Source organism: Crocuta crocuta, unplaced genomic scaffold (assembly GCF_008692635.1).
Source record: "Crocuta crocuta isolate KB4526 unplaced genomic scaffold, BGI_CrCroc_1.0 scaffold138, whole genome shotgun sequence".
Lineage (NCBI taxonomy): Eukaryota > Metazoa > Chordata > Mammalia > Carnivora > Hyaenidae > Crocuta > Crocuta crocuta.
In genome coordinates, this window is record NW_027532585.1 from 2548138 (window position 1) to 2575759 (window position 27622).

The 27622-nt window shown below is 38.9% G+C and overlaps 1 protein-coding gene across 5 annotated transcripts; it reads left to right on the forward strand.

The window, feature by feature from the left end:
• Nucleotides 1-7788: 7788 nt before the first annotated feature.
• On the forward strand, nucleotides 7789-26228 carry TIAL1 (TIA1 cytotoxic granule associated RNA binding protein like 1). Of its 5 annotated transcripts, XR_013338896.1 has the most exons (13): nucleotides 8346-8402; nucleotides 12749-12845; nucleotides 17845-17994; nucleotides 18235-18289; nucleotides 18445-18532; nucleotides 20428-20503; nucleotides 21678-21786; nucleotides 22096-22191; nucleotides 22288-22372; nucleotides 22594-22717; nucleotides 23059-23198; nucleotides 24042-25678; nucleotides 25935-26228. XR_013338896.1 is itself a non-coding variant. In XM_077779585.1 (12 exons), exons 2-12 carry the CDS (start codon nucleotides 12834-12836, stop codon nucleotides 24166-24168), a joined length of 1062 nt encoding a protein of 353 aa, XP_077635711.1. In that variant the 5' UTR covers nucleotides 7789-7807; nucleotides 12749-12833; the 3' UTR covers nucleotides 24169-26228. The 5 variants fall into 5 exon arrangements, 4 of the variants coding, with proteins under 4 accessions (XP_077635711.1, XP_077635710.1, XP_077635712.1 ...); XM_077779585.1 differs by lacking the exon at nucleotides 8346-8402 and adding an exon at nucleotides 7789-7807 and having other exon boundaries at nucleotides 24042-26228; XM_077779584.1 differs by having other exon boundaries at nucleotides 24042-26228.
• Nucleotides 26229-27622: the final 1394 nt, after the last annotated feature.

Sequence of the window (27622 nt, forward strand, 5' to 3'; positions counted from 1 at the left end):
GACAGCCAAGCCATTAACATGGGCTTTATCTCCATTTTCCCTTTCTCCAACCCTTCTGCCTCCCTGTTAATTTGTATCCATAACCTTCCGTCTTTTCTCATTGTTACTGCCTAAATCCACTCAACCTATACCTCCTTATCTCTTACCTGGATTATTGAAATTAAGTCCTAGGAGCTCTCTCCACCTGAAATCCTTCATCCCTATAATAATGCACACACCCGCTGGAGTTTTCCTGCCACAGTCCACGTCTGACCTTGCCCCTCCGCTCACATTTGGAAGAGTACAGGACCAGGAGTGACAAGGTCACTTCTAAAGAAGAGCGGAAAGGAGGAGACTAACCCCACAAGGATTAGAACTTATTAGGAGGATCTATTTTTGTACTGGCACATGGAGAAGCTGGCCAATGGAAGAGAGAGCCCAGAAACAAACCAGCGCATATATGCCCTACTCAGACTTTCCTCCAAGAGCACCTGGCGCACCAAGCGGAGTCAGTGGATACCCTCCAGGCCTTCTCCGGGACGGAAACTAGCAGCTTTACATCCACTGCAGCATTCACGCGGACATGCTGTTGCGCAGCGCTGCTCTCAGCCAGTGACCGAGATGGGGGGAATTACTGGAGTTGGGCCATTTCTGCTCGACAGGGGATTTTTCTAGGGGACAGTCTTTGCTCTGGGGCTCCCCAGTTGCCTAGCCAAGACTTTCTTAGAGTCATGTGGTGTCCAAGGCAATTGCAAGCCAATTTGTCTTCTTTCCGTCCTTTTCTTCCCTCCCTCCCTTCTCTCTTTTCACAAGGAAGCCCCTTCCCCGCCCATCCTTCACAAGGTTCCCTCAGTGCATGTCCCGCACATCTGATCCTGTTTTGGTGTCTTCTTAAGAGGCCCCAAACCGCACAATGACAGAAGGATCATGTCCCAGCAACTGAAAATGTTTGGGAAGCGGTTTGGTAAATATAGTTAAAAAACTAACAGTTATCCATATGGAAAAATATGCAATTGGAGCCCTACCCTACATGTATACAAAATTTAATTCCAGGGGGATTAATGACTTAAATACAAAGTTTAAAAAGTTTTAGTAGGCTCCATGGGGGAGTATTTTTTAGCGTCTATAATTTAGGCTTAAAGTGGGGAAATATTTCTTAAAAGACACACATACACATACACGATGGATGTGACCACTTTGAAATTAAGGCTTTCGTGGGACACCTGGGTGGCTTCGTTGTTTAAGTGTCCGACTTTGGCTCAGGTCATGATCTTGCGGTTCGTGAGTTTGAGTCCGGTGTTGGGCTCCGTGCTGACAGCTTGGAGCCTGGAGCCTGCTTCAGATCCTGGGTCTCCCTTTCTCTTTGCCTCTCTCCCACTTGTGCTCTCTCTCAAAAATAAAATAAACATTAAAAACATTAAAATTAAGACCTTATGTTCATTAAAGGGATTTATAAAGAGAAAGAAACAACTTACAAACTGGGAAAAGATATTTGCAGTATAAGTCACTGAGAAACAATTAGCATGAGAATTCATAAAAGTCGACGAGAAAAGCACATATAACTTCGTAGAAAAAAACAGGCAAAGGATATCAACAGGCATTATTCAGAAAAGGAAACACAGGTGGCGAGATGTTCAATCTTATTGATTAGGTAAAGGCAAGTTAAGACCAAACTGAACTCACATTAGATTGATAAAAATGCAAAAATTCTGACAAAAGCACGTGTTAAAGAGGATGTGGGTCCTGGCATACGACCTCTTACCCAACACTAATGGGAGGGCAAATCAGTGCAGCTCCTTCAGAAAAATATTTGACATTACCTTTTAAAACTGAATATTCATATACCCTGTGTCCTAACAGTTCTACTTTAGGTATAAACCCAAACAGACCAAGGAAAGCTCTTGCACATCTGTATAGGAGATGCATACAAGTCTGTTCATAGCTGCACTGTTCAAAATACTGAAAGCCCAAAGGTGATCCAAATGTCCATTTCCACGAGAAATCAAAGTGTGGTATATTCACACACTGGAAATCATACAACAGTGAAAATGAATAAGCCAAATGCATACGATATGGCTGAATCTTACACATTAGGCAAAAAAAAAAAAGTCTCAAAAGGATAACAAGGCCTGTTTTTTCCTTTGTAACAGACTTCATGTTTTAGTTTCAGGTTTATAGAAAAATTGTGCAGAGAGTACAAAGTTCCAATACACCCTTCCCCCCGATCAGGGCATATAGTCACCCATTATTATCACCACCTTGCATTTATGTGGTACGTTTGTTGCAATGGATGAACACTATTATTTACTAAAGTCCCCATAGTGTACATTAGGATTCACTCTTTGCCTTGTACAGTTCTATGGGATTCACAAACAGTATCAGACAGAAGAGTGTCACCACCATTAGAAATGCCCTGTGCTCCACCGATTTATCTCCCTTCCTTCTCTACCTCTGGCAGCCATTCATCTCCTTAGACTCCACAACTGATGCCTTTTCTGGAGCGGCACATAGTTGGATTCACACAGTATGCAGCCCTCTCAGACTGGCTTCTTTCACTTAGCGGTATGCATTTAAGATTCCCCCATGGGTGGTTTTTTTTTTCCTTTTTTTGGCTTGATGGCTTTTTTTTTTTTTTCTTTCACTGAAGAATATTCCATTGTATGGACAGACTGGCTTTTCCATTCCCTTATTGTGAGACATCTTAGTTGCTTCCAATATTTTGTGATTATGAATAAAACTGCTCTAAATATTCATGTGCAGGTTTTCACGTGGACATATGTTTTCCACTTATTTGGGTAAACCATACGAAGCTATGGTTTAGTTTCGTAAAAAACTGCCAAAATGTCTTCCAATGAGGTTGTGCCATTTTGCATTCCCACCAGCAATGAACGTATCTATTGCTCTACATCCTTGTCAGCATTTGGTGTTGTCAGTGTTCTGGATTTTAGCCATTCTAATAGGTGTGTAGTGGGCACTTTCTTCTTTTTTCATGGGGGGGGGGGAACAATTACATTTTAAACAACTAAAAATACATTGTAAACACTTTACATATATATATTTATATATATATATATATTCCATAAAAACACATATACGGAATAGTTTTAAACAAAAGAAAACAAGAAATGCTAAAGATTCATGATTATGTTACCCCTGTTTCGGGGGGAGGGGGAGAGGATGAGTTAGTGTCTGGGGGAGGCAAAATCATATATTTAGTTGTAAACTGCTGTCATTATAACTTCCTTTTAGGGTGGAGAGTTCTCAGCTCTTGTTAGCTTGTTACTTGTTGGCTTGTTACTTTTGTAACTAAATTAATAAAAGTGGGTTATGTGTGGTAGGCTGAATAGTGGCCTACCAAAGACTTCTAGGTCCTAATCCCCCAAATCAATACATGTGTTACAGGAAAAGGGGCTTTGCTGATGTGATTAAAGGTGTTGAGATGGGGAGATTACCCTGGCACAGTGTAATTACAAAGGGTCCTTGGAGGTGGAAGAGAGAGGCAGGAAGATCAGTCAGAAAGAGGTGTAAGGACAGAGGCAGAGGTCAGAAAAGAAAGACATTGCCATGCTGTTTTTGAAGATGGTGGATAAAGCCAAAAGCCAAGGAAGGCAGGCAGCCTCTGTAAGATGGAAAAAATAAGGAATCCATTGTCCCCGAGACTTCAGAAAGAACCAGCTCTACCAATACCTTGATTTCAGCCTAGTGAAACTGATTTTGGACTTCTGTCCTCCAGAACTGTAAGATAATAAATTATTTTAAGGCACTAAGTTTGCTACAGCAGCAATAGGAAACTAATACACTGGGCCAGGCATGGATTAATGGTCGATTGGATTATGAATAAATCCAGTCCTATACTTAGGTCCAATAAAAACACACAAAAACCCTTGAGTACTTCTTACTTCCAGAGACAAAGGTCAACTCAGCGTAGTACAAATCCTAACAACACAATTCCATGAAGCTCATCTCTCTAAGCTCTCAAGAGCCCTACTCCATACTTTCCCCACCTCTCCCTCCCCAAATACTTTATACATACTTTAACCTTAGCTCCTGGCCTCTGTGCCCATTTGCTATTCCTTTTTTTTTTTTTTTTTTTTTAAGAGAGAAAGAGCATACAAGCGGGGGAGAGGGGCAAAGGGAGAGAATCCCAAGCAGGCTTGGGCTTGATCCCATGACCTCAGGATCATGACCTGAGCCAAAATCAGGAGTTGGCCACTCAACCGAGTCACTCAGGCGGCCGATTCCCACTGACGGTTAAGAGGCTCAACTTCCTGGTCATGGTCTCTATGAAGCCTTCCAGGTTCAAATCCCCCTCCCCCTCCGTCCATGCTGGCAGAGCCAACTCTTAAGGCACTGTTTCACTGGGACCCCTAGGCTCGGCAACAGGCTGAAAAATAAATCTTTACCGCCACCCTTCACTAATAGCTGGTACAAACGCAATAACATTCTCCTAAAGACGCTGTGGGGAGGGCATGGAAGCGCACCGTGAACTGTTTCGGGGTGAGGGGAGAAAAAATTCTACAGGGCTGGAGGCAGTTTGAAAATGGCTCCCTCCATCTTCAAGCAAGACTTCATTTTCCGTCTACATGATGGATATCTGCAAACACCACCTTAAGCCTGTGCACGTCTCTGCCCAAAGATTTCTTTCCACTCCAAGAATCAAATAAGGGGTTGGAGGGCATTATCACTGTACTTTACACTGGCTCGATGAGTTATTTTAATGGAGGACTACTCTTCTTACCCTCTTATCCCGGGAGATAAAGGATGGGGAAACCTTGTAAGCTTATAAAGCAATCTACAAACAGCCTAGCTAGGCTAGGGATACCTATTTGCGGGAAAACACGCCGAAAAAACACGCCCGGACTTCGGGAAGCCCGAGGGGCCGCAGCCAGCGCCGCTCTCAACTCAGCTCGGACCGGAGGTCCACCCCGGTCCCTCCAGCCGTCGCGCGGGTCGGCGGTTGATGACCACCGGCCGGCTGTTTTGAGGAAGAGAGCCCGGCTGGAAAAGCCTGCCGGCTCAGACACCACGCGGAGCCAAAGCACTGTTTCAGACGCAGTTGAAGAAACCGCTCTCAGGCTGGACGAAGGCGGAGCAGCAGCGCAGGCTGAGCCAACAGACGAGCCTTAAAATGCCTAGAGCAGTCCTAGGCCGGCCTCCGGCGCGAGGCACTCTGGGACTTGTAGTTTACTTCCCAGTCAGCGTTTTTTCCCATCTCGTTTCCCCGCCTTTCAACGTCGCTTTTATTCTCACCGTCTCCTTCCAGCACGCCGACTTCCTGGTCGCCGCACGTCCTCACTTACGACTACACTACCCAGAAGTCTCTTCTTCGCGACTCGGCGCGCCGCGGGCGCCGTCCGGCTCCCGTGGACTACAATTCCCAGAAGTCCTCTGGAGAAGTGCTTCCCTCTTTCTCCAGGACCACAATTCCCAGAACCTTCAGCTTCGCGGCCGTTCCCTTTTCACTCAATCTCTTCTGGAGCTGGCTGGGCTTCAGCCGGCCTGCAGGCGCACAGCGACGACGTGATTCGTCGGGACTGGGCACAGGGTTTCCTTAGCGGCCCGTTTTTCTCCCCACTCAGTTATCCCATTTACAGGCCGTCGCGGCTGGCCTGAGCGGTGACCTGGCGGGCCGCGCCTGCGCTCTGCCCCGTTTCCTGCCTGGCTGGTGGCGGTGGCCATTTTGTTCATCCTCCTCCTCCTCCTGCTCCTCCTGGTTGGAGCGCAGTGTCCGGAGCGGGCTGGGGGGAGAGAGCCCGAGAGCAGGGTTTGGTGCCTTCTTCTCTCTCCCCANGGGTTGCCAGGCGCCGAGAGGCACCGCGGGAGTCGTTGAGGGAGGGAGCGGGAGAGCCGGGCCGCAGCTGGGGTTCACGGCGGCTCCTGGGGTGGATTCCGGGGTGGCGCGGACGCGAAGTGCATTCCTCCTCTGTCCCCTTTTCCTTGGGAAGGAAGCCCTCCCTTCCCCCCCAAGCAGTCGCTTCCTGGGGTCTGGGGTTTGTTTCGACCTTTTCCTCCCGCGCCCTCCTTTGCACGCCCTTCCTAGGCCGGGTTTCGGCGCGGCGGNCCAGCACGTCCCCAGCTGCATCGCTCCCAGCCCTGCTCCCAAGCTCGGCTCCCCGAGGGAGCTGGGCACTCTTCTTCCACCCCAGTCCCTTCTCTCTCTCTGCCCCACGTGCCCCCGCCCACGCTGTCAGAGACACTCGGAAAGCGCCCGCTACTTTTGAAGTGCAGGAGGGATGCCTCTTGCCAGCGGAGCATCTTTCCCTTCTGGGAAGTTTACTTTGAGCGCTACCTACGCTAAACTGACAACCGGTTGTTACACTGCTTTTGCTCTTGTGGTGTTGCCTCCTCCTAATCTGTTTTGTGCTTTGAGACCTTCAGAATGGGATAAAATGATGTCTGGCCACTATCCGGTGTGTGTCTTCTGAGCGCTTTTTCTTCCGCCTTGCTGTTGCTTTTTTCCCCTGAAGCCCGATCTAATGAATGAATTTCATCTTCCAACCGCTTATTCGAGTTTTCCTTTCTTTCCCAATGAAGAGTGATGACTCAGCATTTGCATTCCTTTCCGGAGAGTGTGGCGCTCCTTTCTTTTTTTTCTACATTAAAAAAAAAAAAAAGTCTGAGTAATTTCTAATGAAATGTTGAAGTTGGGCACCTTCGGTTTTCGTAGCCTCTGGAAACTCAGCGCCTATCTCCAGCACAAGGAGTCAGGTCGCTGCTTTGTTTTCTCTTGCCTCTGCCTAGTATTGATATGATCATAGTCCACTTGGCTCTGCTCTCTGTTGGGGAAATTACTTTTTGGGGAATAGATGAAGGTGGATGGGTACTTAGGAAGTCTGACTAGCTTCTCATCTCTTATACCAAAGAAAGTCCGCCCAGTAAAGAAGATAGCTATCTGTGTACAGTATTGATACAGGTTTGGGTTTTGTTTTGTTTTGTTTTGTTTTGTTTCGAGGGGGACCTGGGGGGTGGGCTTGCACTCTTTGTAATCTTATTTTTCTAATGTCTCCCTAAAGTATTTGCCATCCTGCTTTGAGAATGTGAGGCCAACTTATCCCATCAAATGCTTCAATGAAAAGCCTGCTTAGGAGAATTTTTATATTTTTGTTTTGTGCTGTCTCCCATTTCTAACCTTTTTTCCCAGAAAAGAGAGAATTGGGATAATTTGAAATTTGCCCTTTAAAAATCTCTTGAAGCAAAGGCTGAATAGTTAGCCATGTGTGCTTTGATGGAAACATCTGAGAAAGTTGGGTTTAGTGCCCAGCTAGCATATATTTAACAAAGGTAAATGTTACGTTCGTTGCTTCTAAGCATCTGAAATCTCATCACTGCATCATAACAGCTACTGAGTAACTGGTAAATTCTCACACCTTATTTCTCATTAACTGTATCTGTCTGTTCTTTATGAAGAGGAATTCCTGATTTTGTCAGGCTAAATAATAGGCCATTTCACTACCTTTAAGTCATACAACCATCTCTGCATTTTCCTTACCATCTCCATCAGACCTTCTCCAGTAGACTAATGAGCTTTGTCACTGATTTCTTACCTCTATTTTCTCCAACATCCTCTCCTTATTTGAAACACACTTAAGTCGTCTATGCTTACAGTTGTCTAAGAATGTGACATGTGTCCATGTGAGTAAAGAAACATCTGGAGCTTAGTTGTACCTGTGTGCTAGTACGTGTTTTATTATTCTGTCTTCCTTTTTCCTTCTCCCACTCTTCTCTATGGGAAGGGTTTTTTTTTTTTTTTTTTTTTTTAGACAAAGACTGCTACATCTCCCTAGGTCTTACCCCTGCAGCACTTAGTTCACTGCCCGGAACATAAGAGGTACTCAAATATTTTACAATGGTTATGCTTCTTTTCATTAAATTAGCATTAAGTTTGTTTTTTTAAAGTCCTGATTGATGTAAAATTATGAGCAGACATGGCTGTTATACATGGCGTGGTCTGTTGGTTTTTATACATATATTTTAAAAACCTTCATACGTAAAGAAAGAAAAACCTTCATATGTAGAATTTTGAGGTAAAAGCAAGTTTCAGAATTGGGATTTTTGGATCAGATTTTAATAAAAGTAATGCATATTAGTTTTTCCTAAGTGTTCATTTTACATATTCCCCATCAGAGCGTTGTTTCAGGTATATGTAACATGATGAAAACTTTGAACGTTACTATTAGAGGTTGACCTCTAGTAGAATTTCTTTTTGTTTACTTATAGAGATCCTTTTATTTTACATTGCAATTTGTGGGTTAGGTTTTCAAGTGGCTAGTATGTTTTAAAAGAATGTACTCTTAACAAAGCATATCTTAAACTGTTTCCTTAAAATGCCTGTGTGTTACTAGTGAGGTTTTTTTCCTGCAGACACACACAAGCTAAGACATATGGTTCTATCATCAGAAAACAATATGGTGTTTATAGCCTAGGTAGGTCTTTAAATATTCATTACCTACAGTATTACTAATTTATGTTTGATGGTATTTAAAGTGGTATAGAATTGCTTTGATATTCAGCCTAAAGTTTATTTACCCTTTAAAGGTTTGTTTTCTGATGTTCTTTGTTCTTATTTGACATTTATTTTGGGATTACATGTATGGGATAACTTGTGATCTAAAAAACAAACAAATGAGATCGTGCTGTGTAATCTGGTGTTGGACGTGAGCTGCCCGCCACCGACCTCGTAGGCCCCACGTCTCACACTTGTGTCGTGGCTGGCTTTTGAGTGCAGTGATTTGCTCCATGGTATATCTGAATCTACAATACAACATTGAGTTATAATGATGTTCTATTGTAGTTTAATTAACTTTCTTCATTTATCTGACACGCCAAAAGGAGTCAAAATTGTGGATCTGGGATTACACCATGTTATGCAATGCCATCCTTTAAGGCTGTTCTTTCTTTTTGATAGAGGCTGTCAAAAAAGGAGGAAATAAAGCAGTGATTTAGAGTATAATCTGCACATCTGAGGGCAATAGCAGAAGAAACTATTAGGTCCCGTTGTAAAATTGACTAGCTATACCATGGGTTTGGCTATATTGTGACTGTAATTAAACACCTCGTTCAGCTTAATCATGTTCTGTTTCTTTAAAATGTGTGTGTATGTGTGTTGCTATCCTTATATAGTGGTCTGTTCATTTGGACCCTCCACCCCCACCCTCACACCTTTCCTCCCCTGTGCCTCTTCCTCAAATGAAATACTAACAAATTGATCAGTTCATTAGAGCCCCATTGAAGGATATTGTTATAAAATCTCTTCTATAGGAACTTGCCAAGAACAAAAGCAGAAATGTTACTTTGATGGAAATTTAGCCGTAGTATCTTGTGTAAAAGTGCAGGTAATTTCAACCTTGGTAGCTCTTTTCAGAGTGAGAACATGTTCTGTGTTGAAAAAGCTTGATTAGTCTTCCGAAAAGGCATGATGTTCTTAACTTAAAATTCTGCCCAGGTGGACATAGGAAGTAGTTTGGCAATGTGAACTTTTGCCTGCAGTCAAACTGCCAAGTCTCTGGTCTCAAATTGGATTTTAACCCTTATGTTGGGGATAAAAGCACCATTTTCCATTTTTAATGCTTTAGTCCCTACAGTTCCTCTTCATAGAAGACAAAATAGATCTAAGGTATGCCTTTGTGGGTTTTTTGGTTTTTTTCGTAAAGAATCGTTTCGAAATTTTCTAGGTGTTTACTCTTTGAATTGACCTCTCAATACAAGAGTTTGAGCCATTTGTCTTCTTCTGTTATGTTGTATGTTCTTCAAGTAAAAATTTTATATATACTTAAACACTTGGAACTTTAGAATGCATTGACTACTTCATAACCAGAACAGAACAAAAGTAAAGTGTAGAAACTATAACATAGAGAGAGAAAAGATAGCATTTCAGTGTACTGCCAAGAGATGATTTTCTTTCCAGGTCAGGTGTTGAACATGTGTCTTAACAGTATTTTTGTTAGTATTTATTTTGGGAAAAAAATGTTACGATAATGTAGGGTACTTAAGCTGTGTAGTACAGTATTTTAACAGCTGTAAGAAGTTTTTCTGTTGAGTATTATGAAGGATGAAGGCACACACAGATGATGAGTTACAGAACTAGAGTAAAGGAGAAGGCAGTCTGAGTTTTGGGTGAGATTTAGGTGAAATTATATGATGAATTACTTCCTTTTTATTCTGGTAAATTATGTGTTCTGTGTGGTGTTATGGAAGGCCTTTTTTATATTAGTGTTTGGAGTTTAGTTTGCTGCTTTACCACTGAACTTTTAGTGGAGATATTTAAAAAATAGGAAACCTGAACACTGGATTGTTGAATTTCATGATATTCTAAACTTAGATTACCATTTTGCTCTCTGACATCAGTGCTTGAAATGTGAAGTGCTGTATCTAAATGTACCTCTAGAAATTCTTCAAAATTTATAACTCACTCGAAAAATGTTCACTTGGAATACAAATCCTATTAAGCAGTAATAGCTTTAATTGTGAGTGTTAGGTGTGGATCCCCATGCAGTTTTTTTCCTCAACAAGTCATTGTAGAAACAGTAACACAAATTTAAAACTATGTAAGTTGTTTAAATTTTATTATATTAAAACAGTGATTCTATTAACTTCGTTATTGTCAGTATGTGAAAATGAGTTTTATCCATTCCTCTTGTATTCTCTTAGGAATGAACTAACTAGCACTTTAAGTTAAATGAATATAATGTTTAGGAGACCAAGATCACTTGTTCATTTCCTTTATAGATAATTCTGCCTTGTACAAAAAGAAATTATTCCCTGGAATCAGGCTCACAAACCCCAATTAGTTAAAAATGAATAGGCAGTTGTCTGATGAGCTTATAATCCTATATAACCTTTTGCTACTGTTGGAAAAAGTATGTCACTCCATGGCCTACCAATGGGTCTGCTCTACTTTAATTAGAAGAAAAAGATGGCATAGTAGACCTAAACCAGTTTGTCACTGGTTTAATCTTCTATTTAAGTAACATTGGACTTATGTTTCAGTTTTAGAGCATATAATTGTTAGTACCCACTGCAGTGAAAATTCTTAGCTGAACTGGGAAATTGCTACTCATTCTTCTTCTTTTTTTAAAAAATGTTATTTATTTTGAGAGGGAGAGAGCAGGGGAGGGGCAGAGAGAGAAAGAAAGAGAATCCCAAGCAGGCCCCTTGCTGTCTGCACAGAGCCCAATACAGACTCGAACCCATGAACTGTGAGGTCATGACCTGAGCTGAAATCAAAAGTCGGACACTTAACTGACTGAGCCACCCAGGCACCCTTGCTGTTTATTCTTTTTTTTTTTTTTTTAATGTTTTATTTTTTTCAGAGAGAGAGAGAGACAGACAGACAGACAGACAGACAGCATGAGCAGCGGAGGGTCAGAGAGGGAGACACAGAATCTGAAACAGCCCCCAGGCTTTGAGCTAGTTGTCAGCACTGAGCCCAATACGGGGCTTGAACCCACGAACCTTGAGATCATGACCTGAGCTGAATTCAGAGACTTAACTGACTGAGCCACCCAGGCGCCCCAGTGCATTCTTAATCAGATAATTTTTTTTACACTTTACCTTTCTCAGTTTATTTTTCCTTTTCAGAATGTTCCAGCTTAAAGCAGTTATATATATATTTAATATGGTAACTGTTGATGCAAGGCTTATTTTGGTCTCAGTACTCAGTTTCCAGATGTTATATACTATCGTTAGGAAAATAAACCTTATGTCTTTTTAATTTCCAGGAGAAACTATGTTAAATTTTATAAATATTTTTGGGTTTATGAGGTCGTTCATAAAAGATGTGAGTTTTAGGATTTATACACCGAGTACCAGAAACACTTAAAAGCTTGGCAATTTATTAGGCTAAATTAATACAAATTCACAGGACAAGAGAGACCCAGTGGTCATTTCAGGGTGGTGGTGTTCGTTTCTTTTGAGTTTCTCTGTATTCAGAATTTCTTATAAAAAATATATATATTCAATTTGTAATTTTAACAAATAATCCCAAAGCTTTAAGTAGGTGTAATCAGAAGTATACCTAGATTTTCTCCAAATTTCTGAAGAAATCTTGTATTTGCTTTGTTATCTATATAAATAAGAATTTTATTGCTTCTGATGTATTTTAGATTAGGAGATTTTATTTTGTTGCCCTGCTTTCCTAAATTAAAACAATGAAGACATATCAATAAATCTTATTTAGCAAGACAAAACAAAGCCCTCCAGTCTCTGTTTTGCTCTAGCTTTAATTCTGTTCTTTGTTGGTGTAATTGCTTTAGTCGAGGTTCTAAGAGAAACTCACCTTATGTTTAATATCCCTTTACGATCAGGTGTTGTAATTAATCAGTATTTTTGGTTGTGTGTGAGAGAGAGAGTGTGTGAGAAAGAGAGACATACACACACATTATTTTGAACTCTGTTTTACATCCAGAAATTGTAGTTATTTTGAGACTGGTTTAAATTTTTATTATTTTTCTTCTAACAAAAAAGATGAAAAAATGATATATAGGTTACAGAATAATAGGGGTATTATTTTGAGATGTACAAATTAACACTGATTTCTTTTTTATAACATGTATGAAGTGGTGCTTTAGTGGCCTAGCTTAGTACCTAAGAACAGTTGCTGCTTTCCTACACAAGGGTTAATCTTACTTTCGTAGGATTAGGCTTAATTGGAAAAATGCTATTGAAGACAGGAAGTTCAAATGAAATAAAAGGTGTTAAGTTAAATGATAATGCATTAGAGCCAGAGCTGAAGCGAAATTGCTGATAATATCTTCTTCTTCTTCTTGAACAGATACGTAGGTAACCTCTCCAGAGATGTGACGGAAGTCCTTATACTTCAGTTATTCAGTCAGATTGGACCCTGTAAAAGCTGTAAAATGATAACAGAGGTAAGATCTTCCCACTTCCATGTGCTGACAGCGTGGTGTTTACCATTTTGAGATACATGAGGGGATTAGTATCCTTTTAAAATATCGTTTAAAGCCTCAAGTCCTTCTGACGGAGAGAGTCACGTTTGTTGTGTTGACTTACTACTTTGATTTGGCTGACAAGCTAGGTTTAGAAAGGAGTTTTATTTGGGAGGACAAAGTTTGTGTGCTGTTCTCTCACATGGTCATTCGTCAGGATATAGTTGTCAGCAAGTGATTCTGCTTGTAAAAGTTGTTAGAGCTTATCTTAGAGGGTTGAAAACCGAGGTAATGTTGCATATGCATTCACTAGGAATGTTATGGATTCAGATGATAATCACGTAAAGTTTAGAAGCGGTTCGTGTGAGAGCATCTTGGGCCTTCTTGGTCATGCTGCGGCACCATGCGTCCTGAGCTTCATTAATAAATACTAATAACTGAGCAGCTCTACACAGATAGGAATTAAATTGTTAGGGTAAGGATTTTCTTTTCCTTTTTGTAAAGAAAACTTCCTTTTCATACTTTGCTGGTTACGACTATGTAGCAGTGCCCAAAGATTTGTGTTTCAGTTCATTCTCGTCTTCCTCTTTGTTCACCTACACACTTTTTAGACTATTTACTATGTACCAGCTATTCCGGTAAGTGCCAGAAATGCAGTGACGAATAAGTCCGTTCTTAGCCCCGTAGAGTTTTTCCGCCTAATGAGGGGGACAGAGGAGTTAGCAGGCACTAATGACAGAGGATGATAAATGCTGGGGAAGCAGGCAGCTTCGAGTGCTGGGGGCGGTGGGGTGCAGAGGTCCGGTAGGGTCTGGTCTGGGGCAAGGGGAGGCTTTCTGGGAGGAGTCAGCATCTGGGCTGAAACCGAAGGATAACAGTGGAATCTGAGGAGGAAGGGATTCTGGGTGAGAGAAAAGTGTTGATCCCACTGGTGCACACAGGGAACAGGGGGACCGGAGAGAGGAAGTGGGAAGGGAGAAACCTTAGCATGATTGGCCTTCAAATGAGATTAGTCAGAAAAGATGCCAGGAGATGAGGCAGGAGTGTTGGCCAGGGCCGGAAGCTGTGTGTTATGCCCCTCCCCCCCACCCCCCGCAAGGGGACCAGGGAAAGCAAATTAACCCTTTAATCTTCTTTCTTTACTAATAATAATCCTCATTCTGTTCCAGTATCTCTCCTTTCCTTCTTGTCTTTGATGATTTATCCATTCATTCATCCTTCTATTCATCAAAAATGTACTTGGTGCCAACACTTTCAAAGCACTGGGGATATAGTGGAGAGCCAGGTAAAGGAGACTCATGAGTTTACCTACATTGAGGATGTTGTTAACAAAACAAGTAAACAAGATACTTACAGACAGGGATAAGAGCTATGAAGCGAATACAACAGTTCTGTGATGGGGATTGGAGGTTTGGTGCTAATATATGCCAGGTGATGAGGGAAGAGGTCACCTCTTAGATCTAAGGATAGGAATAACAAGATGGTACCATCTGTTAAGAGCTGGGGGCAGAGGAGCGCCTGGATGGCTCAGTCGGTTGAGCATCAGCTTCTGCTCAGGTCATGATCTCACAGTCCATGCGTTCGAGCCCCGCGTCGGGCTCAGTGCTGACAGCCAGCTCAGAGCCTGGAGCCTGCTTCAGGTTCTGTGTCTCCCTCTCTCTCTGTGACTGTCCCCTGCTCACGCTGTCTCTCTCTCTCTCAGAAATAAATAAAACATTAAAAAAAAACAAAGGAAGAAGAAGGGGAATGAGTTACTCTGGTTTGCATTTTTTTTTTTAATGTTTATTTTTGAGAGAGAGAAAGAGAGCGTGAGCGTCAGAGGGGCAGAGAAACAGAGGGAGACACAGAATTTGAAGCAGGTTTCAGGCTCAGCTGTCAGCACAGAGCCTGATGCGAGGCTTGAACCCATGAACCACAAGATCATAACCTGAGCTGAAGTCGGATGCTTAAATGAGTGAGCCACCCAGGGCCCCCTGATTTGCATTTTTAAGATTATTTGGAGAATGACTGTTGTCAAGAATGGATTGTAGGGGGCAGGAATGGGAGGAGGGAAACCAGCTGGGTTTATTTTACTCATCCAGGTAAGAGAGGGTGGGGGCTTGTTCTGTAAAGTGGTAGGTGTAGAAATAGAAATAAGCAAGTTTGGAGTATAATTTGGAGGTGGAATCAATAGGACTGGATTGGTGGCAGGGACATATGGGAAAGGAAGACATGCAGAAAAGACACTAAGATTCTTGTTTGCAGTTGTGTGGATGGTAATGCTATTTATTTGCTCAAATGGGCATGACCAAGGGAGGCACAGGGTGGGTGAGGGGAGTGGTGGGAATCAGGAGTTCTGTTTGGGCAGTGTTAAATTGAAGGTGTGCGTGTTAGACAAATGAATTATATGTAGGTAGTTAGATAAACTGAAAGACCAGTGCTGATGACATGAGCTTGCAGTGGTGTTTGAACCTGTGGGACTAGATGAGATCTAGTCGCTGCATCTATAGAGAGTGCTTGCTGATAGAGAAGAGTATTTAGATAGGAGTTCAGATCCTGAACTCCTGGACCTGGTAGAGTTCAGGTCCAAGTGCTGGAGCATCTCAACATTAGAGTGACATTCAGAGTTTGAGTGAAGGGGGAAAACCTACCTTCTGAAAGATCCTCCAGTGAGAAAACCAGAAAACCAAGAGGCTGTGTGGACCCTAAAATAGAATATTTAAGGGAGAGAGAGTTGGTAGCTGTTTTGAATTCTGCTTGAAAGTCAAGATGAGGGCAGAAGGGGTCACAGAAGTGGCAGAGGGTCGCTGGGGAGCTCAGCGCAGTTTTGCTGGCCTGATTGGGTAGGAAGCTGCCTGGAGTGGGTTCAGGGGAGCATGGGGTGTGAGAAGGTTGGAAAGAGTCCCTAGCAGGTTTCTGAGAAACATTTGATAAAGATTTGTTTTAATAGTATTCTTTTTAAAACCTGTGTGCACAGTCAGTTATTTGAGGGGAGAGGATTTGAAATGAGTTTTTCTAATTCATACATGTCCTACTATTGCAGCATTCGGACTTGGGGATAGTGTAAAATTTCCTTATTTCTCTGTGTTGACATTTCTGTCATCCAACAAAAATTGGTGACAGTACTAATTAAGGTAAGGACACAGTTGAATTTTTTAGAGTATCCCTTGGTGGCATAGGTGGGAAGCTTCCAGAGAGCATGAACGCTACTACAGACTATATAGGCATTTAGTTTTCTTTTTATAAATTCTATTTTAGTATGTGAAAAATCCTTTTTTCCTTTAGTTTCACGATTTTTTTTTTTTAACCTTAGATATCATTTAGATTCTAGCTTTCTCTGTATCCTGTAATGTTATGTCACTGGTTCTGAGGCTGAAGAATTTTAACATCTCTGACAGTTGGGTTGTGACGAATCAGTGGTGTCTTAGATGAAATGCAGTGTGATGTGAATACGTGAGAGAGAGAGAGAGAGTGTGTGTGTGTGTGTGTGTGTGTGTACTTGCACAGTTCATACACTGAATGGGGTTGGCCTGCTACTAGTTAGATAAACTTGAAGTAAGTGGGCTAGTTTACTAAAGTCTGTTGTTACCATGATCTGCTGTGTATTTTGCTACAATTACTGGTGTTTTCCTTAGAGACCATCAGGGCAGAAGAGATAGGAGTAAAATGAAAAATTGACTAGCATAGTTTTAGTTTGCTATTTACCTTTAAATCCTTTGTACAAATGAATGTTACTGGTAAATGTTAACTCTTTTGTAAGAGGAATTAAATGCATGTTTTTCTTTGGAGTCTCTTCCCCATTTCCTTTCTATACCTCTTAAGAGCAGAGTTCACACGACCACGACAATAGGATTTTGTATGAGAGCCCGTAGTTTTCTTGTCAGTATTAATGATCACACTTTTTTTCCCTCAAGGAAATGCCTTCTGGTTGCTTCGCCACTATTGTTTTAGACGTCTTATTTTGGATTTTTCTTCTAAAACTTTCCTGGGATGAAAAACAGTGGTTGTTGAAAAGATCTTTGTTTTATCTGGTATTTTGTACCCCTTGTAAGTGCAACTGGAATTCCACGTTTTAAAGAGTATTATTTTTTTAGGGCATTTTACATTGAACAGTGATGATTGCTTTAGCCTTATCCAAAAAATGTATTTGTACAGTTTTGTGGCTCGTCAGTATAGGTTGCAGTTTATAAAATTTTGGTTGTTAGATTATAAAGCTGCTATACTTGTAATACTTTCTCATTGTCTTTATAAATGTCTATTTGCCTAATATTGTAGAATATATTTAATAGTTTTCTTATATTGCTTTTTTGTTATTAAAAATTTAGCTTTGTCTTGGCATATCTTATTTAGACATTTTCAGAAATTCTTTTCTTGATTACTAGTATATTTTTCTGGTCTTTGAAGACTAAATAGAATCTCCTGTTCACTAGGCTATTTTCAAAGATGGGGAGTCCATTTCACTAGCTGGTTATAAATGTGAAATTTTTCTGTTTTTATTTTCATTCCTTATCCAAAAAGAAATACATATTCTCTCATCTCCTCATATGTAGTACTAATCCTAGTTTCAATCAGGAATAAAGTTTGTAAAGTTGGTTCATTTCTATATATATATTTTTTGTCATGAGATACAGTTTATGAGGGATTATGATACATAAATAGAATTCATCCTTTTGGGAATAATGTTGGGAGAGATAAGAGCAGTGGTAAGGGGTGGTCCTTATCTCAAATCCAAACTTAAGGTTTTGTTTGGTCTAACATAAACTTCTGTTTTATATTTAATACACTTCACCAGAATTCTGTATTTTGATTTAACACTGATAGTTATGATTCTATACTGCTCTATTGTTTCTGTTTGCGTGCAGCAGTATTCTGAGGTGCAAAGTCAGGTGAGATGTAGCTGTAAATCTTAGTTTTATAAGTGTTAGGCTTTCATAAGCTGATGCAATCTCTCCGTGTACATTCCTAGCTGTCAGTAATGTTTTTTCCTGGATTTTCTTCTCAGCAACCCGATAGCAGAAGGGTCAACTCTTCTGTTGGATTTTCTGTTTTGCAGCATACAAGCAATGACCCATATTGCTTTGTGGAATTTTATGAACACAGAGATGCAGCTGCTGCATTAGCTGCTATGAATGGGAGAAAAATTTTGGGAAAGGTAAGATAACAGAATGATGGCACCTCACGAGTGTGTAAATTTGCATGTCGAATTAGCTTGTATTCTTTTTTAGCGAGTTTTTAAACAAATACTCAGCTGTGCCAAATGATGATTTTGCTTTATTCAGCCTAGTGTTTTTACAAAAATTATCCTGTTTGATAAATGATTTAATAAGTGGTAAGTGTTAGAATTCATAATGACATGCCTAATAATTGTATTAAATATAATCTTTATTTTTAGGAGGTCAAAGTAAACTGGGCAACAACACCAAGTAGCCAGAAAAAAGATACTTCCAGTAAGTACTTCTGCTGCATTTTACTGTGGAAGAGTTCTCACATTTCCCCGGCAGCGCTACCAGCTTAAATAGGGTTTCTCTTCCCTTAGTGTTACCTGAAAAAGGCTTAGGAGCTGACTTTTTAAGTATTTGATTACCAAATGCTTTGATTTCAGATCACTTCCACGTGTTTGTTGGGGATTTGAGTCCAGAAATTACAACAGAAGATATCAAATCAGCATTTGCCCCCTTTGGTAAAATATCGTAAGTATCATAATCAATACTATACTCAGTAGTGATAGGCAGAATTATAGATGATTAACTTGTACTGGAATTAAGATTTTCTTTCCCTAGTTAGTGTGATTTTTTTTGTTTGTTGGTTGATTTGTTTTGTTTTTTTGATTAGTAGATGTTGTTGAAAATGTTAATGTCATTTCGGTGTTTTGGGGTCTTGTTTTCATCTAATCCTGTGTATAATATGTTAAAAATTTTTAAGTGATTCTGTTTGTTATCTTTGAAGCAGATGTTTGGGTGGTAAAGCCTATTATAAAGTCCAACTTTCTGTCAAATGTTTTTAAAATTTGGTGGTTAACCAAAAGTGAATGTGATGTATACTGTGTATTAAACTTTTATAGAAGGAATTATAAATTGGGAAAAGTAGGTACATCCTTGGGTATATTGTGGTTGAATTGGAAATTGTACGTGTTTAATTATAATGATAAATGTGTTTTAATATTTTAGCTCAAAAATGGTACTGTTATAATATTAAAATGTTTCATTGTCTAAGCCATAAATGTGGGATTAATTAGTAGATGTTTCTTTATTAGCGGTATTTGATTCTGCTAGTTAGGGCCCAAATGTGGTTTGATTTTTAGCTAAGTTTATGCTCAAATTTCACTGAATGTTACATGACCAAATATATTGGAAAATTAAAAGTGGCTTTATAAGTTTTATAAAATGTTTATCACAATTTATCTTTCTGATTAAAATTTGCGTAATGTTTGTGTACTTCCTGTAGATTTAAATTAAACTCTGTAGTACTACTTTACAGGAATGTGTTTCAACTCAGAACAACAATATTTTTCTGTATACAGTTTGTTGTTCTATAGATTTATTTGCAAGCAAGATTTAATTCTTAATTTTCTATTTTGATATTTGCTTTGCTTTTTAATCTTTAAATGTGGTAAGTAGTACTGTTTTAAAAATCAGTATAAAAAATAATACAGGTTGCTGTTTTTCAATCTTTATTTATACCTGAGACCTGCAGTTTTTCTAAAGTCCAAGTCACAATTAAAAGTAATAGCATTCTGGTTATTTTGCAGAATTGCTCATAAGAATGGACAGGATCTTGAAGGCTAACTGCAAGGAACTGTGCACACTGGAACTCAGTTGTAGATTTTTTTCTCATTTCTATTTATTCTTATTATACATTATTTATATATACATATTTTAGTATTTACATTTTAACATTCTATATTCAGTGGAGTTCTATATTTCCAATCATTTTAACTTACTCACTAAAATTTCTGTGTAAATTTGTTGTTTTCGTACTGGTGTGCTTAGCATTGTTGTTAGTTTTTTATTCTCCTTTCTTAAATTTCTGAAAATGTCAATTTTTCAAAATTTACAGCTGCCCAAACTCCAAAATGATGATAGAGAATTGACCAAGAAAAATAAAGAAATCTGTTAACAGGCCATGTATGCCTTTTTAATTCCTATTTTTACCTCTTTTTCAATTTTTTAATATTTCATATATTTTGTATCACTAGGCAGAAGACATTTAACTATTTAGAGATTGCATGGTAAAGTAGTTAGCATTGTTACAGTAATTTATAGAACCAGTAAACCTTAGAGGACACTAGCCAATAGAATATTAGAAAAGGAAACTATTGTTCCTATTAATCTTCAAATTTGAGCATTTAGTTTAGAAAGTGCAGGCTATTTGATTAGGTTGCATGTTTATTACATGTTTTTGTCTTACTGCTTTTTTCTAACAGGTAAAGAAGCGTTAGGGAGAGTTCAGGAATGGCAGTAGTTAATTAGGGCTAACTGGAATTTTATTTAAAAAAATGCTCACAATACAGTGTGTGTGGTTCCTTTTAGTTTTTATTTTGAGGATGACTCTTACTTCCCTCATTTAGCTGTGCTTCTTTTCACAGGGACGCCCGAGTAGTTAAAGACATGGCAACTGGAAAATCCAAAGGCTATGGTTTTGTATCTTTTTATAACAAACTGGTATGTTTTTCACCTTAATGTAGATTTAATAAAAAATGTAGTTGTTAATTATTCTGAGTCTTGAGTATTTTTAGATGTTGGCAACAACGCTTTCTGTGTAATTTTGCATGTTTTCATAGTGGAGAATAACTGTTTTCTTGGAAATAAATAGCTGGAAAAAGAGACTGATTTTAAGGAAGAGTATTATAGGTGCATTTATGCATTGTTAAAGGTAAGATGTGTGGGAAGTCAAGCTCAGGACTAGGGCTTATGAGCTCATCTCAGAATTTGGAGGGAAGTTCAATTATATTCAGTCTGAACCATGAAAATCTCAGTTTTAACTTTTAAATTGCCCATACTTTTATAGCCAGGATATTAATGACTATAGCAAATTACATAAAAGAAAATTAAATTCTTTAAGAAAGAGATACCAAAATATCTCAGCATTTTGCACTAACATTAAGATCAAGTAATAAAGCAGGCTTTGATGTTAACATTTTAGACCGGTTTCAGCATCTTATATTACCTACATTTTATTCAAGTGGCTTAAGCAGCAAGACAGAAGATAGGAGTTGTATTCTTTCTTTGCATAGATACACAGTCACATTAGTTGTGATAATTAAACTCAGCTTTATTGGCGGCATTCTGAATCACAGTGCAGAAGTCTTCTGTCTTAAAATGAGTTTTCGGTCTTGTGTCACAGCCATAATCTGTTGCTCCTAGAATGTGGATTTTTTAGGGGTAGGTAACTTAGTGTTACCTAATACTAATTTAGTATTAGAGTTTCTATAGATTCTTCAGTAAAAGTTAATATTTCAGATCAACCATTAAAATAATTTGTGAGCAGCTCTGTATTATAGGATTCCTACTTTCCCCTTTCTCGGTAGTCTGTGGGATTATGATTTTTCATTGCGTATTTGAATCATTATGATGCTTCAGTATGACCCCTTAATGCTTAAAAATGCTGTAATTTGAAATCTATGAATAAAGATAGTTTTTATGTATTCACCGGAGTTCAGGTCATCGTTTTGTGATATTAGTTCAGTTTAGTACACTTAGGATGCTTAGCGAATTCATTTACTGATGAGATTTATTGGATCCAGCAGTGTCAGCATTTTATTTCATCTTAACTAGGTCTTATGTACTGCAGTTTTCTGTGTTTGTGATTACTCTTCTTTCTCTTTTTTCTCTGTAGGATGCAGAAAATGCAATTGTGCATATGGGAGGTCAGTGGTTGGGTGGTCGTCAGATCAGAACCAACTGGGCCACACGTAAACCACCTGCACCTAAAAGTACACAAGAAAGTAAGATGTCTGTTGTGTATGTTAAATACGACATGTCACAAAATCATGAATTAGTGTGGTCTTAAATTTCTTAAATTTAAATGTTAGTACTGTAAGGCTCATTTCACTTGAATATAATTTTCTGATCGTAAGGGGGCTTTGATAATTAGTATATTTGGAGTATAAACCAGCTGATTTTATAGATCAAGTCATAGGGTCAAGAAAAAAATGTTATTTTCTCGCCCGGTGAGGCATATCTTAATAGTATATGGTCATCCATTTTATACTACTGTGCAATCATCAACATTTTTGTTTTCTTTCTGTATATAGATAACACTAAGCAGTTGAGATTTGAAGATGTAGTAAACCAGTCAAGTCCAAAAAATTGTACTGTGTACTGTGGGGGAATTGCCTCTGGGTTAACAGGTATAGTGTGTGATTGTCTCCTCCCCTTCCCTGCGGAGCGTCATTGTCGTACCAGCGTCATGAGCCTTAAGTATTTTGTGTGTTTTTGTTTCTTAGATCAGCTTATGAGACAGACGTTTTCACCATTTGGACAAATTATGGAAATAAGAGTTTTTCCAGAGAAAGGCTATTCATTTGTCAGGTAAAATCCTACCTATGGCTTCCTCTTCTGTTGGCTGCGTTCCTTTCAGTTACATGATTTGATCCCCTCAGGCATCAGTGTCTGTTACATCTTTGCAACGTAGAACTTATTTCAAGTTCTGTCTACACCGAGTTGACAGATGTAACTAATGAGTTTCTGTTATTTGCTGTGTTAAGTTCTCTAAAAAAAAAAGACAAAGACCTCATATCCTCCTCTTTTAGGTTTTCAACCCATGAAAGTGCAGCCCACGCCATTGTTTCGGTAAACGGCACCACTATTGAAGGACATGTTGTTAAATGCTATTGGGGTAAAGAATCTCCTGATATGACTAAAAACTTCCAACAGGTAATTCGATTTTTCACAGCACTTTTTAAGGTTTCCGTCTTACATATCTACATAAAAGCTTTAGAAACTCTGTAAAATAAACAAACAGAAAATAAAGCCTATAGCTGCTTTCAGTTGATTTTATTAATGCTTTTTCAAAAGTGATTATTTTGCGGTATTAACTGAATCTTAATACTTTCTTTCCACAGGTGTCACCACCCCAATAAACTTAGACAATGATAAATAACAGAGTCCTATTCACATAAGGGTGCTTACTTAGTTTTTCTCTTCCTTGTCTCCCACTTTCTTCAAATACTGTGTTTCTTACTTCGCCCCTAAAACGGCACTCTGCTTTTTCCTAGGTCGACTATAGCCAGTGGGGCCAGTGGAGCCAGGTGTACGGAAACCCCCAGCAGTACGGACAGTACATGGCAAATGGGTGGCAAGTACCGCCTTACGGAGTATACGGGCAACCTTGGAACCAGCAAGGATTTGGAGTAGAGTGAGTAGTTGGGTTTTTCCAGTGTAGAAACGGATTCGGTTTTGACAAAAGAAATAAAAAGTCTGTTTTTCTAGGGAGAATCTAGTTAAAGTAAATTCATCAGACTATTTGACATTATAAGCCTTATAGAAACCTTATGATTAGTGACTGATGGTGCTAAATATTTGCTTTTTATTATGTAGGTGAAAGGGGAGGTTGGGGTAACATTTGGTGTGTCCTGCTATCTCTGTTAGCAGTTGGTAGAATTTCACTGACATTTCTACTCTGTTTTATCTCCTCGTTAATTTGCTTGGAAAAGGTCTTTGTCGAGATGTGTTCACAATTTAATGATTTATGTCTGTTGGCTTGTGTGAGAAGTCTCTTAGAGTTATGTGATACAGAGTAGCTTGTTGCCCCACCCCTCACCCCCGCCGATTGTTCACAGAGTAGGTTGGTCCTTTGCATCTTTTTCCCCAGACCAGCCCAGATCTTTGTTGTGACTGGTTCCTTCTTCCTTCTCTTTCCAACATGAACTTGTGTTTTTTAAATTTCTTAAAAATTGAGGTACCATATGTGCAATACAGGATAGACGGATGATCTGTCATTTTATAAAAATCAGTTTTGAGATACTCTTCAGAGAAATTATTGTGTTACGTTGTGATTATCTTAACAAAGATTTAAGACTGATCCTGGGACACGTATTCTATATATGTGGACATGTATCAGTTTTTCTTTGCTCTTTCTGGTAGGTGTGTTGATTTCTTGTCTAGTCTATGATTAGGCTCTGCTTGATTTTTGTATAAATATATAGATAAGTTTTTCTTTGTGTTTGCTCAGGATGTGTTTGTTTTTGTTTCCCCCAAGTCAATCACCTTCTGCTGCTTGGATGGGTGGATTTGGTGCTCAGCCTCCCCAGGGACAAGCTCCTCCCCCTGTAATACCTCCTCCTAACCAAGCTGGATATGGTATGGCAAGTTACCAAACACAGTGAGCTGGGACTCTAAACTAAGTTGTAATTCATGATAGCTTCAGTTTCCTGTGACACTCTGAAGACATGAAAGTAGACATCGGAAAATGAAAATATTTATTTTAAAAATTGAAATGTTTGGAACCTTTAGCACAGCTTTGCTTTGGTGAAGGACACATGTCTTCTAGTTCTGCCTTTTTAAGTTTTTGTTCATGATGGATATGAACATGATTTTTCTTTGTGTACAAAAACTAAAATAAAGTCAATAAAGACAATTCTGACTACAAATTTTGATATAATAGGAGAAATGGGTAATACGTTTTGATTCTTAGATACTATTCCATTTTTATCTTGCTGTTCAGTATTTTAACTCACTGTGTTTTTAAAAGAGCAAAAAAAAAAGGGAGGAGCGTGAAAAACTGGGAATCACACATAAGTTCATCCTGAACCTTGATACTCCCCTACCCTACCCTGAGGTGGACCACATTCGAAGTCAGCAGAAAAAAGTGTGCTATTTGGAAGAAATTGCATGATTTTGGAGTCGCTTTGGAGGAAGTACTTACTTTATGCCTAAAGAAACCGGAGCCAGACTGATAAAGAAATTTTCAAGCTAAATAAGAGACAGCATTATCTGAGTACTTGAGCAAATGTTGGTGGTTCACATTTAAGACATATTTTTAAAACTTTGAAAAGTGTTGGTTATTAAAATTGTAGTAAATGACATTTCATTTTGGGGGGAAATTCCAAGTATGGTGTTTGTATTAAAGCCAGACAGTCATACTTGTGCTTTTACATGAAGTTAAAATGATATACATTGTAAATATTGAATAACTACAGTGTTTAAAAAGCATGCTTCAACATAGAAGTAGCACCAATGTAATTATTTGAAGTAACACTTCACACGCTCCACTGCATTGAATGCAATGGATTGATAAGAATGTTTAAGACTGACACTTCCAAGGTTGGCTACTATGTAAAATTAAAATTATACAAATTACTATACAGAAAAGGCCTTAATTTTAATTTCATACAAATCTTTGATCTTTGATGGATTAGTACATTTTAAAATGTCATTGGAAATTAATTTCTTTTTTTTTTTTCTTTACATCACTTGGTATGTAAATACCTTGATTAAAACCTTGTAAACCTATTTCAAGGTTCCTCTAAGTTGTATAGTACAAGTGTTTTTAAAACTCTTGGGGTGTTTTTTAAAATTAGATCTATTTTGCCCAAGAATTTTTTTAACAAGATTGCTAAAACATCTTATTTAGACAGTTTGATGTACCAATTTATAATTGGATATTCAGCTTAAGTAGTACACAGAGTTGTGACCTTTATTTTTATTTAACTTGTTTTCCTTGTGGGTTGTGTGCATGGCGTGACCAGCCTGAGCAGAGGCTGAGTTGTATGTGTGCAGAGCTTATAAACAAATCACTTAGGTAGATGTGGAAGACTGAAATTTGCTTCTGGGGTGTTTTTCAGGCTGTGTGGATAAAATCTGCCTCAAAGTTCTATCCCAACAAGAATGTAAAAGGTAAAATCTTATGCGTTTGAATTCTGACAGCTAGAGGGTGCAGATGTTCTAGCAGTGTATTTGCAATGCTGCTTGAGGCCTGAGCGAGCAAGATGAGAACACCCTTAGCAGTACGTGGGAAGATGCAATTAATACCCACAAATGACTATTTTTTAAACTTTTGAAGTCTTAAAATTAGCTTTAAAATGACGATGGTTTTATAAATTGGTGACCACAATGCTTTTGATATTATTTTTTTCGTCTTTGCCCCATTTAGGAGAACAGTCACATCTATTGAGCATGAATATCTGCAGGGCCTGAAGCTCGTCTTTGGGCCAGATTTGTTACAGCACTTAGTGTTACCCACGGGAGTCCTGTGACGCTCATCTGTATAAAACCGACCCTTACTTCTTTGTCTATGGCTAGTGTCCTTGGGGGACGTCATGGAAAAGTTACTGTGTGTTTTATAAGGAGAACACTCAAATTATATCAATTATGCCTCCTAGTTTAAAGTTTCTTGAATATACCTGAAACTTGAACAACTGAAGACTTCTTTTTTTTTTTTTTTTAATCTATCAATATTAGTTCACCTTTCTTGGTCTGCCGGTACATTACATAGTGTATTGCGATAGCAGCTCCATGAAGCTGCAGTGTTTCCTGGTTGTATATTCTGAGTTAATAAAATTATCCAGACTAGTTATGTCGCCATAGTAAACATATTACTGAAGTGTCCTTCGTCTCAATCCAAAAGGGAGAAAGATTTCATGATCAGTTCACTTAATGGAAGTTATTTCATATTAAATGGTTTTTAAAATACAAAGCTACTTATCCAAATGAAATGCACCAGTTTAAATACAACTGTCAAGCTAACACAGACTCGAGTCTATTTTATAACAAAGTGGAGTCAGTGCTATCTTGATCAATTTAAGCCTAAGAATCGTTACCTTTTCCATGTTCATTAAAACGCAGAGATTCTTTGGCATGCAAGAAAATGTTTATTTCTTAATTATTTTGAGATTTATTTCGGTGATGTGTTTCTGACTGCCATCTTTGCTCTAATAATCTCTCTACCAGTACCTCCCCCGTGCCATTCCCACTTGATTTTTATGTCTGCTGGCAGTGAGAGGCTAAAATGACTGGCCAACGTAAGCCAAAGCTGTAAACCACAGTTGAAGTAAGTCTTTCAATAAAGACTAGACTCTATGATAAGTGGTTTTTTCTTATTGTCGTTTATTACTTACTTATTTCTTCCAGGCTGCCATGAAATGAGCAATTTTGTTTTAAGTTATTAGTAAGGTGTATGGAATACACATATATTCAGGATCTATTTCTGTGTTCTGTATAAGTGTCAAAAATCCATTAGCTTTGTTGAATTAAAATTTATAATTTCTGGATATGGAGCAGTAGGAATTTGCATTTTTCTAAAAACGTGTGCTCTACTGAATATTAATCTAGTAAAGTTTCATTAATTTAGAATCCCCAGACAATGGAAACCATTGTTTCATCACAAGTAAAGATTGCATTCAACAAACGGAAAAAAATCTACAGACACTTTTCTAGCAAGTATGCTCAAATTAATGTTTTTGTTTTTTTTTTTAATTTATTTCTAGGAGAGAGAGAGGGAGACAGCGTGAGCAGGGGAGGGTCAGAGAGAGAGGGAGTCACAGACTGAAACAGGCTCCAGGCTCTGAGCTGGCAGTCAGCACAGAGCCCGACGCGGGGCTCGAACCCACGAACCGCGAGATCATGACCTAAGCGAAAGTCGGACGCTTAACCGACTAAGCCACCCAGGCGCCCCAAGTATGCTCAAATTAAATTTTATTTCTTAGTTAAAAATCAGCATTTGGGCTTTCTCTTAATACATTTTAAACCTTGAAATTGTGTTTTTAGTATGCATTGGAAAGATGAAAAATGATTTAGGCTTTAGCTTTATATAAGCCCTCTCTTAAGTGGTCCAAAGGAGCA